At 34.5% G+C, this 14,733-nt stretch overlaps 1 protein-coding gene across 2 annotated transcripts in view; it reads right to left on the reverse strand.

Annotated features, from left to right (window-relative positions):
• The window catches only part of Klp64D (kinesin-like protein 64D), a 52,715-nt gene extending 40,885 nt beyond the window's left edge, over positions 1-11,830 (reverse strand). For both annotated transcript variants that reach the window (XR_004758813.2, XM_035363758.2), the window contains exons 1-3: positions 11,642-11,830; positions 11,379-11,474; positions 5,131-5,299 (exon numbers count right to left, since the gene is read on the reverse strand). Coding sequence is in view for 1 of the 2 variants with exons in the window: in XM_035363758.2 (XP_035219649.1) it covers positions 5,131-5,299; positions 11,379-11,474; positions 11,642-11,647 (271 nt within the window). In the remaining variant the exon portion in view is untranslated. The remainder of the gene's footprint in view (positions 1-5,130; positions 5,300-11,378; positions 11,475-11,641) is intronic.
• Positions 11,831-14,733: the final 2,903 nt, after the last annotated feature.

Here is a 14,733-nt window from a genome sequence, read left to right on the forward strand (position 1 = left end):
CTTATTTTTTGTCATAATATGACGGAAAAAAGAAACTGTTAGGCCGATATCACACGGCGTTTGTTTCACACGAACAACTGTTTCGGACAATTTTTCTGCCTAGTTTACTATTGAAAGGAAAATGTGTGACTTTTTCTTTTTCCTTCCTTTCGAAAAAAGTTGCAAGTTGTTCGTTTTCAACCAATCAGCTATCAGCGTCGAATGCTGTGAGCTTGTTTGTAATGGAGAACCAGTTTCTCCTGTGTAACCCCAAAGCGAGCTGTGGTGATTGGCTGTTGTGACAAAGCAGAAAAATTGTTCCAAACAGTTGTTCTTCCGAAACAAACCGATGTGTGATAGCAGCCTTAAGTGGTTAATTAGTTTTTCTTTTATTAACAAATATTATAGATTCGATAAACGGAGCAATTTCCAATAAAAAATAGACTAGACCAGCACCTCTGTAGTACCACAGGTGACTGAGGTTTCGATGAACCTAGCTAACTGTTAAGCTTCTGCCACAATTTTTAAAAACACGCCAGGTGGCAGTCCAAGGATTTTCCACCCTAATTTTTTTAGAAGACTTTTGATTTGCCACATATTTTGAGTGCCTACCTGTCACACAGACACTATACCCATTGGTACAGCAGTCAATATCACCAACTGGCTGAGACTATTTAGAGAAAATCTGCTCTAACTATCAAAAAGTTAAATTCCTCTGTGAAAAGCCGTGTACATCAACATTTGCTGATACTGAAACATTCTTAATTGCATTTAAAAAGACATAAGATACAATTGAATCTTCCTTTTGGATTTGTCTGTTGGGAAGTTTTTTATGCAAATTCAGTACTTCTGTTTCCACCAGAACTTAAAAGAAGATTATCAAAGCAAATTTTACAATCCAGCACCCTGGTCCATTGTAGACTTTCAGCATCTTCTCTTGCTAAAAGTTGGCTCTCCATTCAGGCTTTAAGACATTCACAGGATCGATATGGTTTTCCTATCAATGTCTTGTCCCATTTTCTAGTGAAATTTCTTTAAATTTCAAATATTTTTCTGCTCTTCTAGATAATGAAAGCTTCTAGATAATGAAGTTCAGTATTTGCCTTCCTTTTATCAAATAATTTGATTTGATCAGTTTTTTTTAATGAACTAAGTTAACTGATAAATTATGTGTTTGCAAGTCAATGCTAAGTTCTGCTAATTCTTAAAGAATATCACATATCAGTGCAAATGAAACCAATATTAATGATTTTCACAGTAGTCCTTCATATAAGTTTCTCCTAGATTTTTGTTTCTTCCCATCTGCTTTAGCATTTTTGAAATAGGCAAATAAAGCCTCAAAATTTTGCGAAACAGCAGAAACACAACTAGAAATGGAAGCAACTCGTCTAGCATTTAAAAAACTTCCTATTTCTTAAAATTTCACTGCCAAGCTGTTTGGCATGGTATTTTAATTCCCTTGTATTTTTAGGAGAAGGTGAAATAATATTTTCACTTTATCAATGAACAATCTGAACTGGTTTGCTTGTAGCAGAACTTCAAAAAACAGAGACTTCCCACAAGAAATTTTTTTTTTTTTTTTTTTTTTTAATGTGACATGAAAAGTTTCACTCTGTGTTTAGCAAAGTGTTAAACAAGTAAAACTTTAGGAAACTAACAGTTAATTAAGTTACTTAATTAGTGTTATTGCACCTTTGTTTCAGTCAAGCAGTATTGCAGACCATCAGTTGTAACTGTCAAAAGAATTTCTGTCAAAAATTCACCATGAAAACAAGTTCCCTAAAACAGGTCATCTGAGCTTGAATATTCCTTCAGTAAAGACATCTGGGTATATCCAAGAACAGGTTGGTAGGTTCACACATGTATGAAAACATAATTCTTTCATAAATAATGAGTGAGAACAAGTGACTTATTGCAGGGATAGCAGCAAAGTCAGAGCAACTGAACAGCAGAATTTAGGGTCGGCAGAGTTTTGATGTTACACAGTTTGTGTCAGGTAACAAAAAGTCTAATGCTGGCTCTGCTTATTGAAAAGGAGGGTGATTTTTATTATTTGACTCAATAATAAAAGTCACTAAAAAGGTATTATTGAGTCAAATAAATTATTTGACTCAATAATACCTTTTTAGTGACAATGCCTTTCATTTCCACTGCAATACGGTTAACAATATTAATGCATGCACTATTTAGTGTTAAATATGGTCCACATTGCTTTCATTCAGTTCTTGCACATCTATTTCCACCTAAATCCTAAAATAATTTGTTTTAGTCATTTTGTATGCTGTTTTAAATACACTAGTGGTTGCATTTTGACTTACCTTTTCATTTTCAAAAGTATTTAATAGAAATTTCTGCATTTTAAAATTTATATTTTCTGCCATTAAGTTAAAAAAAAAAGTTTAAGGAGACAAATTCTACTGCATCTCCCCCCCCCCCCCGAGAGAAAGCACTACACATAACAAAAGTCAACTCATGCATATATGTACCACATACGTTTCTGAGTACATTCACATTTACACACTTTATACGTAACCATTACTATATTAAACAATAACCACTGACTATAAAACATAAAGATGACCACTAACCAAAATCACTGATCATAAATAGTGTAGAGACATTAGGCATTTTTTTGGAAGCAGGAGAATTGAAAAATTAGCAATGCTTTTGCCGGTAATCGAACCACGGACTTCTGGATACGCGCCCAGCACGTAAACCACTACACGACGAAAGCAGGAGAAATACTTTATATACTCCCCCTTTTAAAGGGCGACTAGGATTTTTAGGGAACCCAATTGCCAAATCCAGGGGGAGGAGAATCATCATCCAGCACCCTTTTAGTTCGGATGCCACTGTAGAGACATTACGTATTTTTTGGGAAGCAGAAGAATTGGAAAATTAGCAACGCCTTTGCCGGGAATCAACTCTGGACATGCACCCAGCATGCAGACTACTACACCACAAAGGCATGCTACGAAGGCGGGAGAAATACCTCATAATATAACCAAACAAAATGTTTTTGCACCAATTCACAAAATTGCTAATGAGTTGGTGACTTTTCATATGGGTATAAATAATCAGAAAGCACCAAAATTTGAAGTCAACATTTTCCCCTGCCTACTTGAAATAGTTTGATGTCTTATTTCAAGGATTCAAAAAATTTCCATTTATAGGAAATGTCTACTAAAGTATAATGTTCATTATGTTTGAATATAATTATAGAACTCAAACTTTCTTTTATGACTAACAGCTCAAACCGAATAGAATTAATTTCAGAGATTTAAAAATTTTTAAGTCTCTGCATGGCAAAATATATTCCCCATAAAATTTTTTTAAAAAAATGTAAACATTAAGCTAAAATTAATTATGTTCAAAATTGCTGTATTTACAGGCTTTTATATTTTTGAATTTGTTGTCTTTTGCTTTTTTTTTTAAATCTTTATTTTATTTATTTATTTATTTATTTATTTTAAGATCCCATGTACTCTTTTAAAAATGCAGAAGTTCCTATACAAAAACTTAATGTAATTAAATTCTGCTACTTCTGAATACTAATTTTTATTTATCATTGGTTTTTCCTTACAAAATGTAAATTTTATAATACCTAGTTACTTTTAAGCTAAATACACTCTTAGACAAAAAAAAAAAAAAAAAAAAAAAAAATGATGTACCAAGAAGGAGTTATCCGAATGGGATGAAAATCAGTAGAAGTGATGTACATGTACAGAAAAACAAATAATTACAGTTTGAGAAAAATTGGATGATTTATTGAAGTGATAGAGCTTCACAAAGTAAAAAAGTCAGTAAAGTGTTTGTCTACCTCTGGCCCTTATGCAAGTACTTATTCGTCTTGGCATCAATTGATAGAGGTTGCGAATGTCCTCCTGAGGGATATCGTGCCAAATTCTATCCAACTGGCACGTTAGATCGTCTACATCCCAAGCTGGTTGGAGGGCCCTGCCCATAATGCTCCAAACGTGCTCAATAGGAGAGAGATACGGCAACCTTGCTGGCTAAGGTAATGTTCAGCAAGCAGTAGAAACATGCAGTGTGGGGGCGGGCATTACTTTGCTGAAATGTAAGCCTGGGGGGGCCGTGACATGAAGGGCAACAGAAAGGCCTTAGAACTTCGTCGATGTACCGCTGTACCGTAAGCTTGCGATGGATGACAACCAAAGGGGTCCTACTATGAAATGAAATGGCACCCCAGACCATCACTTCTAGTTGTCGGCCTGTCTGCCGGAAGACAGTCAGGTTGGTATCACACCACTGTCCTGGGCATCTCCAGACTTGCCTTCGCTGGTCATCGGGGCTCAGTTCAAAGCGGGACTCATCACTAAAGACTATTCTACTCCAGTCAGTGACATTCCAGTGCGAATGAGCCTGACATCACTGCAAACGAGCTTGACGTTGTACAGACGTCAATGGTAGTCAGTGCCAGGGGCGTCGACTACCATTGACTTCTGTACCTCGGCCCCCTTTCTGTGAGCCGTCTACGAATGGTCCTTGCGGTCACTGAAGCACTAGTTGCACATACAATCGATGATAATGATGCAACTGGGGCTGTGAGTGGCGCTCTGATGATTATTGCTCAGTCTTCACATTCTGTCATTTCTCTAGGCCTACCTACCACTTCCTTCTTGACGCTGTGAGCGGCCATGGTTCACCCATTCCTGCCAATATCGTCTAAAAGTGACATCGCTCCTGCTCAAATGTCGAACTATTCACTGATAAGACCAACCGGTTTCTTTGATCCGAACTACATGACCTCTCTCAAATTCTGACATCTGTGTACATCGTTCACGCACCTGTACGCGAGGCATAGTTACTGTCTACCAGAGTACACAGAATGAAATTCATGAAGAATTTATGATTTGAAATCGTAATTTATTTTCTTAACTATCCTGCCAGTTGCACAGATCAGATGTGCTATAGCAACAACCATTCATTTATTGGCAGCCAAAATGTAAAATTTTGCATTTTCCGTTGAAACCTGTACGCATATCAATTTGTATCCAATTTGCTTTATATCTTCTCGGTACATCATGGTGCATAGTTTTTTTTTTTTTTTTTTTTTTTTGTCTAAGAGTGTATATAAGAAGCATTTATAATACTAATCAATCTTCTAATATTAATAAAATAAAACTTTACCATTATAACCTTCCAGTACATTATCAACAATTGGCCGAGCCGCCAAGTTATATACATCCAACTGGGTTGAGTCTGTTCCAAATACTGTATCAAATGTAAATGTCTTTGGAGGATCATATTCTGAAGAACTTGGATTACACAGAGTCACAGTTCCTTCAATTGAATTTACCTGCAAAATCAAAAACAGGTTATTTATGGTTTTTGCTTGCATTTGATTTTATCATGAACTTTTTTTTTCCATCAAAATTTAGTTATTTATTTAATAAGTCTAAAATATTTTCTCTCCCATGGTAACATTAAATTATTATACGGTTAGGAAAAAAAAAGTACAGTAAAAAGCCCGAGATCTGAACTCGAGAGGAACTTCCATGATTCTGGATTTGGGATTTTTCTGTATATTAGATTATGAGTTTAAATGACAGTATGTTAGTAAAATGACACATAGAAATTCTATAATTAAAAACTTGAAACAGTGATTTATAAAATAATGATGTATTTATGGCATTAAGGGAATCATTTACAAAAAAAAAAAAAACTCGGTATTTGTTTGTTTGCTTTATTAAATACTTCTTTCCTTGTAAGTAAAGTAATTTAAGTTGATTGATTTTTTCATGCTAATACTTTCCTTTTAATTATACGGATATGCAAAATTTCTTGTTCATGTATAATGCTCCATTGTTCAAGTCCGGTAATTGCCACATCAAGAATTTCTGCTAAACTGCCAATCAAAATTCTTTTCATTCCCAACACGTTCTTGATTATCGGTAACAATATTTTCTCAATTTAGAACTATACTACAGATTTTGACACCCATTAGTTGACTTACGATTAGGGCATTGTCATAATAATGAAAAGCTTCTGCTATATCATCTTCCTTTATTACCATTTCTCTATGTAAAAATTTTGCTTTTTGTTAGTGATATTTGAAAACCTTCAAATTCGCAGGTATCATCATAAAGCTTAGCTAGCTTCTGCCACACACTATTGATGAAGCACATGAGATTGGCCCTTAAGACACTGTTGCTCAGCAATATTTTGCTTCTATCGCATGCTGACGAAGCTAAGCCTAAATTATATTTATTACACTTATGCCAGTTCCCCACACATGCTTAATATTTATCTGAGTCCTGAATACATAAATTTTCACATATACATAAGACTTATCCAGGACCAGCATTAAAAATTTTACAGCTCGGTGCTAACAGATGCTAAAATCCTGCTCCCAAGCACCTCACTAAGCTCTAAAATTTTGTCACCACCAAATTTTGTCTTCCAGTGCTTTGCCTAGATTCTAAAGATTTTGCTATCACTTAATTTTGTTGCTCAGTTCTTCCCTAAATTTTGAAAATTTTGTCTCTTCTAAATTCTGTCATCCAGTGTGGCCACACCAGCTCTGGCACCCATCCTTGGCTTATCTGAATAATGAACCAGTTATTCTCAATACAAACAGCATTTAGATATAAATACTTGGCCAATGAGTATCATTTATAAAATGTATTTTTTTGCCTATGGAATGAAATTTCTATTAAATTTCTCCTTGTCCACCCACTTTGCAGCACAGTTAGATGAAGTCTGTAATCATCAGCAAGCATAATGCCAAAATTATGGTTACCATGCTCTTTGGTATTCAATTACTAACATTTAAAAAAAGAGGTTAAGACATCACTACATGTCTTTTCTCAAGCTGCAGTGAGTTGATAGTCATAAGTTGATAGCAAAAAATAATAAATAATGATTCGCCAGGTTGACATCAGTGATATAAATTATTCAGCAGGTGTAAAATCGATATTTCAATGTAGTTTGAGATGTATGCCAAGAAAATTAGCAGTTACGGTGCCAAATTATGAATTATACAGATTTATGCTAGTAAATGATTGTTTCTTCATTACGGAAATATTTTATTTAGTGCAAAAATAAAATTAAGAATCGGGACTCTCCATACGGTTTATTATGAAAAGATAACAATTGGATATGGTTAAAGCAGTTAAAAATTTCTTAAAAAATAATTTAAAAAAAATCAGATTCTAATAATGCCTAAAGCAGGGAGTGTCTTTTAACATTTTGTATGTTACCTCTATTTATTAAATGTCTTGTTCTTTGCACTTAAACCATAAAATTCAATTCAACAGCAACAAAACATTTATCGTTCGTTATAACAATATTCACTCCACACGGAAAGTAACTCTTGCTGGTTTACCACAAGTTTACTTTTGCCCACTTCATTTTCAATTTATACGAACGACATTCCTCACAACCCCCTCACTGCATTAGCATTATACAGATGACATTGCGATTCTCCATCAAAACACGTCTATGACTGCAGTCATACTACAAGAACACATCCATGCATTAGAGTCCTGGATGACCAAATGGAAAATAAAAGAAATAAAATAACTTCACGAATAAAAGAAACATCAACTTGAACATCATGCTCAAGATGTATGACGTCAGCATTCCTTGGGCCAAGCAAGTAAAATACCTTGGTGTCATTTTAGACCAAAGATTCACTTCAACCCCATACATAACATATATTTTAAATAAGTTTCAGGGTACTAAAGCTTTACTCAACCCCTTAATTTCCTGAGACCCCGTTCTATCTCTCGAAAATAAAATTCATATTTACAAATCCATGTTGCATCTCATCATAACTTACGTCTGTCCTGTCTGGGGTTTTGTTTGTGATTCAAAAATGAAACAGATTCAGCAAAGCCAGAATATTATGCTTAGAAGAATGGCAAATTACCCCTGGTACATCAGAAACAATGCAATTGATAACGACTAAATGTTAACAAAAATAATGTATGTATAGCTAGAATAGCCAAAACATTTTTTAGGAATATTGACAAGGTAAATAATAGCTCAATCCCAAGTCTGAATTATGACTACACAGTTGACGAAAATAGAAAAAGGCCTGGAGCAGTGCTTTGGCACTAAAGTTAATTTATTTTGAATGTTGAATTTTTAATTTATTTCCCCCTTAATCTCTTAATTTTCCCCAGGAAATTTGTTTAATTTTATCCATTTCTATGCAGTTCTAAAGGCATGCATAAGTGTCGCCATCTATGATTAATGTTTGTAACTACTTCTAACATTGCGCCACTACCGTGTCACCATCTAGTTTCAGATTCCCGAACTTTGCCCATTCACATTTCAACAGCTTCCCCTAGGTATCCCACCTGTATTTAAAATTTTAACTTATTTTTATTATTAATTCCCTGCAATAGATGTTAAGGCCAGCCAAATTATTTCACTCCTTGATCCTGTTACTGCAGTTATTTCATTCTAATAACAAATTCCACTTTGATACATAAGTTTTGAACTTAGCCCTATCCTAATTGTACATACAGTGGATAAAAAAGTTTTCATACACAGCTGTGATCATAAATAAAAGTTTAATTTCTTACTTAAAATCATTTGTGAAAAAAAAAAATAAAAATTGACAAATTGGTTCAAACTAAGTACATATTTTATTTATGGGCATTGCAAAGAAAAATATTGAGATAACTAAATAACACATAGCTAATCTTTGGAATATGGTAACAGGTAGTTTGGCGACATTTTGGTGAGGCGATAAAGGTCTTTAGCAATAATCAATAGCTAGGACTTTAGCAATAATCTGAGAAGTACAGAGTTCCAATCACAGATTATTTTGTCACAAATGAGAAATCCTGAGACATGTCATGTGATATTTATGGACGAATCAGAGTTCTTTAATCCAAAAAGGAAAGAAATTTGCAAAAAATATCTGCAGTACTTCATACTATTTTGTACGTTCAGCTTCATTCCATCTTGTATCTTGTGTGAAACAGTATTGCTTAATATTTAGATCCCATGGCCCTCTCTAAAGTAAATTCCAAATTTTTATTGCATTTATGTGATCATCCAAAAGAGTTGCTTGAATGGTGTATGAGTGTAGGTTTAATTGTAGATAAGCATGAATGTCCAACATGATGTATCATATATAAATTTGCCCTGTAAAAACAAATTTCTGTGCATGTTTGTTCCACTACTTTCCAGAAAATTCCAATTGTGATTTTAGCTGATAAGCATTCAGAAACAATTTCGCACCTAATCTTCATGATAAGCACTTTTGTTCCATAAAAGTTCTAGCATAAACGTAATTCGACTAGCAGATTGTCAGAAAAATGTTGAGTAAAAAAAAACATGCCTTTACTTCGTGAAAACAAAATGGCATCCAAAAAAAAAAAAAAAAAACTAGCAGGTTGCTGTAGCAGGGTTTGTCGCCAAATTTTCGGCAAGTTACCATAATCCGACGATTCACCAATACATTTAAAGAAACAAAAATGTCACTAATGAAGAAGAAAAAAAGGTTCCATACAGTATTTTTATAGTTTATAAAAGATCGTTTTCATGTTGACAAAGTTATATTTGATTGTTAGTATGCACCCTTGTTTCGGCCTTTATTACTTCTCTCTAATGTTTTCGCATGACTCTCACGAGCTTTTTTTTTTTTTTTTTTTGTTGTTGTTTCAGGCAAAATGTCGCTCCAAATACTGAATGGCACTTCTTAGTTTAACCTTGTTCTTAATGTCACATTTTCTAAGACCATGACTGATTTCTTCCTACAAATGTTCTCAAAGTGGCTTAAATAGGAAGACTGGGGATGAGTTATGAAGTTGCTGAATAATAGAATAATAGAGATGTCATTCTTGACAAATCTCAGAGGTATTTCTAGAATCATTGTCCTAGAAAGTATACGTAGTTCCAGGGGAACAATTTTTCTGCACTGGTCAAGGTGTCTTGCTTTAGAATGCCAAGATACATTTACCTATTCATATTTCAAACCATAAATGGATTATACCAGAAGCACTCATTATAGGCCCAAACTATGACACTTCTGTCACTGAGTTTAACACACAAATTCTTTAGCATTTGATTTTTTCCACACCATCTGACCCATGGATATTAAATTTTGATTCATCACTAAAAAGGATCGAATTCCCAGAAAGATAAAGGCTTATTTACATGCTTCTTTACAAACCAAGGTGGTTTTTTTCCTGTAGATTGACTTAGAAAAGGCCTTATACAAGCTGTACATCAATTGTGACCTGCTTTTATAATAACATCCCTCACTGTCTGAATTGTTTGAAGCTCACAGCATCATTCAATAATATATTAAACTCTAGACTTAGATTTATTAATGATTTTTACCAGTTTTTTTCATTGATAATCTGTCATTTTGTAACTGAATCACCAACTCACAAAATAACTTTAGGAACTTCCATTTTAACACAATCCATCTACAAGCTAGAATTAAACAACTGTTGCTATGACGCTGTTCACATAAAACTTCGAAAATTTAATGCAGGTCAGTCGTACATGATGTCAGGATTGTTTCCCATATTCTTTCTTTTAATTAAAAACACAAAGAATTCCGCATGTACCACAAAGTAACACAAGAAGATTACACAAGTAAATATGAAACACAATAAAAAAATAATAAACAGAAAGAGAAAAATAAAATTATGAAGGATTATAAAAATTTATAATGAATTAACAAAAACAGTCAAAGGCATATTTCTCAGAAATAAACTGATGAACATTTTGAAGCTAGTTAACATTTTCCAGTACCAGTTTTAAGGTATTTCTTTCACTGTCATATCTGGAACATAGAAAAATTCCATGTTCAACATTTTCCTCACCATCGATGATGCAGTCACAAAAAGCCAATTTAAATCTGCTCAAATAACTTTTAAAGTTTCTGTAGCCAGTAGCAAATTAGGTAATTTTATAATATTTGAAAAAAATGATGACATGACAATCTCATTTTGATGGAATCCATTTTACATACAGAAACATTTTTTAAGTGACACTTTGCAATAACTCTTAAATATTTAATAAAAAGACTAGCCACATTTTGTAAAACAGACATTTATTATAAATTCACTTTAGAAACTCAAATATATTTCAGTAATTACTGCAGGTATGAAGCAAAGATTAGAAATTAACCTAATATATTTGTAACTTTGCTTTCCACATGGAAACCTTTTTTAATCCTCTGCATATATGCATTACTAGCAAAATATGAATCCTTTCATTCAAAAGAATCACATTATTGCAGTATAAAAATATACTGCAAAATAATAAGATAGCAATTAAAAATAAATAAATTATATCAATTAATAAAATGTTTTGATCTAAACTTCGAAATAAATTATATCAATTAATAAAATGTTTTGATCTAAACTTCGATGGGTAGTTCCTATATGACGAAGATAAAAAGTTACCTTAACTATGCTTCTGTAATTCGCCGCTATTTCGCTTTCATTCATAGGTCGACATCTTACCACAACTTTGATATTTTCAGCTTCCGGAGCTTCCACCTTCAAAACAAACGACATTATTATGCTTTACAATTCATTCATCCTTTATTTTACTTCTTTGTCTAACGTATCACCATTGAATTTTATCTTTATAAAATAAATCAACAAAAAATTAGCAATCTGGCGGAATATTTGGAATGGAAAAAATACAGTATATATTTACTTACAGGCATCCTTAAATAAATTAAGGGAGAAATAACCGCATAAGATGCAAAAACTGAAATTTCGGGTGTCTAGATTATGGACAATATGGTTTTAACAACAGTTTTTAAATCCTCATAAACGATCAAATCCATCTTTCACCAAGAAGGTCTAACTCCGTGTCTTGTATGGTAGTATGAGTCGTTCCCATGGCAACTTTTTGTCATAAGTGAAATGACTTTCCAAGCGCTAGCGTTGTTATGATGAAGACATTTGATCCGCCCCTTCTGGTCCTCAAAACATTCAGTTACCATTGCAGGTTTGTAAATTTCGAGTAAATATTTTTAATCACATCATAAATCTAAATATAAATGTATATTTTCTCTTCTTCAATATTTTGGATCGTTTCGAATACGATATATTACTTTATAAAACCATATTTCATTCTAAATGGACCCAAAACCGCATCAAAATTCAACGTTTCCCCAGAACTACCGCCCAATCAGCCTTCTCAGTCAACTTTCTAAAATAGTTGAAAAAGTTATTCTTTATCATCTTAATCAAATTATTCCACAGAGCTCCTACATTCCAGACGAACAGTTTGGCTTCCGTCATCTTCACAGTACTCATCACCAGCTGCTTCGTGTCATCAACTATATTACTGACGGTTTCAATTGTAAATTCCCTACCGGAGCCATTTTCTTTGATATTGCGAAAGCTTTTGATAGGGTATGGCACTGGGAACTTATATACAAACTTATTAAGTTAAACCAGTGGCGTGGCTAGGGTGGAGCAAGGGGGAGAATCTGTCTCCGGGCGCTGCATCCAAGGGGCGCCAAATTGATGCTACGTAATTTTTTAATGAAATGCTTTCCATTCTTGGCACACAGAAAGGGGAAACAATTCTTCGATTGTCTCCGGGCGCTGGAAACTCTAGCTACGCCCCTGAGTTAAACTTCCCCGATCACTGTATTAGACCTATTCCTTTCTATCTCCAAGAGAGAATCTTTGCAGTGAAAATTGGCAGTTCTGTTTCTTCCACGAGAAAAATTTTCGCTGGAGTGCCTCAAGGATCAGTACTTTCTCCATATTTATATAACATTTACATTTACGATATTCCTAAGGACACACAAATTAGCATTGCTCTTTTCGCTGATGATACTGCAATTATGATCCAAGCTTCTACTGTTACTGATGTCCAGCTCCTCAATCATCTAAAAAATTGGCTCACTCTTTGGAGGATTGCAGTTAATACCGAAAAATCAAAAGCAATAATTTTTCGCAAAGGTCAAACATTCCACCTAGACCTCTTCTGTGTGATGAAGAAATTGACTGGGTTGACGAAGTTAAATATCTAGGAGTCATTCTTGATAAAAAATTGACTTTTCAGAAACATCTCAGGGAAACTGAAAAAAAAAATGAATATCACGCTTGCAACTATGCGCCCACTTCTTGGCAGAAGTCATATGTCCGTTTCTAATAAACTCCTCTTATATAAATCTATACTTCGACCAGCATTACTCTATGCTAGTCCTGTCTGGGGCTACGCAGCCAAAACTCACCTTCAACACATCCAAGTTCTTCAAAACAAAGCATCAACGCGCCATGGTTCATTCCAAATTCTTATATCCACCGTGATCTCAAAGAAGATACAATTCAAGATTATATTCAAAAACTTGTCAGAAATTTCTTCTATTCAGTTTTCACTCATCCTAACAACTGCATCAACTCTCTTAAATGTTCTCCATTTCCCAGAGAAAAGCACAAATATCCATCTGACATTCTCCAGCCTTAACATTTTTTACTTATACTAGATTCTTCAGTTCACTGATTTGGATCTTCGACCAGACACTCACCTTTTTCGTCGACTGATGGCGGCCACTTGACTTTTACTTTCGTCTTTTTGTTTTACTGATGTTCTTCACGTGATACAGAGTAAATGGAATGCGTTGCTTTCTGAAACTCAAATTCACTATATGTTCTTAGTTCTAAATGGATCGTCATGTGCCCAATGGCGTAGCTAGGGTGGGGAAAGGGGGGACATCTCTCCCCGGGCTCAGCCAAGGCCAACTAGATATAGTATGTTTGGCGCATCATCCAGGCGGCGCCAAATTAATGCTACGAAATTTTTTAATGAAATGTTTTCCATTCTTGGCGCAATGAAAGGGGTGAAAATTCTTCATTTGCGCCCGGGCGCTGGAATCCTAGCTAAGCCACTGCATGTGCCCAGGGTAATTGTAAACTGAAATGCATAATTTCACAAATTTTATTACAGTAGACGTTCGTTTTTACGAACCTCTTTTTTACGAACACTCTCGATTTGACGAACTAGCGAATGGTCCCGAATACACTCCCATAGATGTAATGTAATTTTGCGCTCTTATTTACGAACTACAAATCAGGAAAATCTCTTTTTTGCGAACTCAGTTTTTATACTTCTGCGTGTTTCATTGGGACGAAGTGTGAAGGTCAAATAAAATCTCCAACTATTTTGAGGCAGCAAGTGCGAAACATTCGAAGAAGTACAGTAAGGAAGGAGGGGGCGGAGAAGAGGGGGAATTAGGACAAATTTATGGTGTTGTTTGTTGTGGGAGGCTCTCAGAAGAGCATCGGCCTGTTGTTGTTGGGTAGGGGTGAGACCATTCGTGTTAAAGGCGTTTGGGTTGCTTCTAAAAGAGAGTTGTTGCTTTTTGTAATGTCATAGTCATTTGATCTGGCCAACTCAATCAGTGAAGTCTCGTTAGTAGAGAGGGAAATTGGGCCAGTTTTTGTTAAGTAAGATTCTTAGAGCTATGTCGCAAATGAAGAAACGAATTTGTTTAGCGGTTGAAATAAAGAAGAAGATTTTAAAAGAAGTTGACGAAAAAAAGCAAGACACAAATTGCTCAGAAATATGGAATTCCTAAAAATAGTTTATCGACGATTTTAAAGGCAAGAGAGAAGATCTTTGGAGCTAAAAACGGAAACGATGAATGTGGACCCTCCTCTCGAAAATATTTTCGAGAATCAAAACACCCAAATTTGGAAAGGGCTTTGCTTGTTTGGTTTCGAAAGATGAGAAGCTTAAACATTCCAATTGATGGAAATGTACTTAAAGAACAAGCACACTTTTTTGCTT

This window comes from Stegodyphus dumicola, chromosome 9 (assembly GCF_044657685.1).
Source record: "Stegodyphus dumicola isolate Sdum_Otavi_A_Nest chromosome 9, ASM4465768v1".
Lineage (NCBI taxonomy): Eukaryota > Metazoa > Arthropoda > Arachnida > Araneae > Eresidae > Stegodyphus > Stegodyphus dumicola.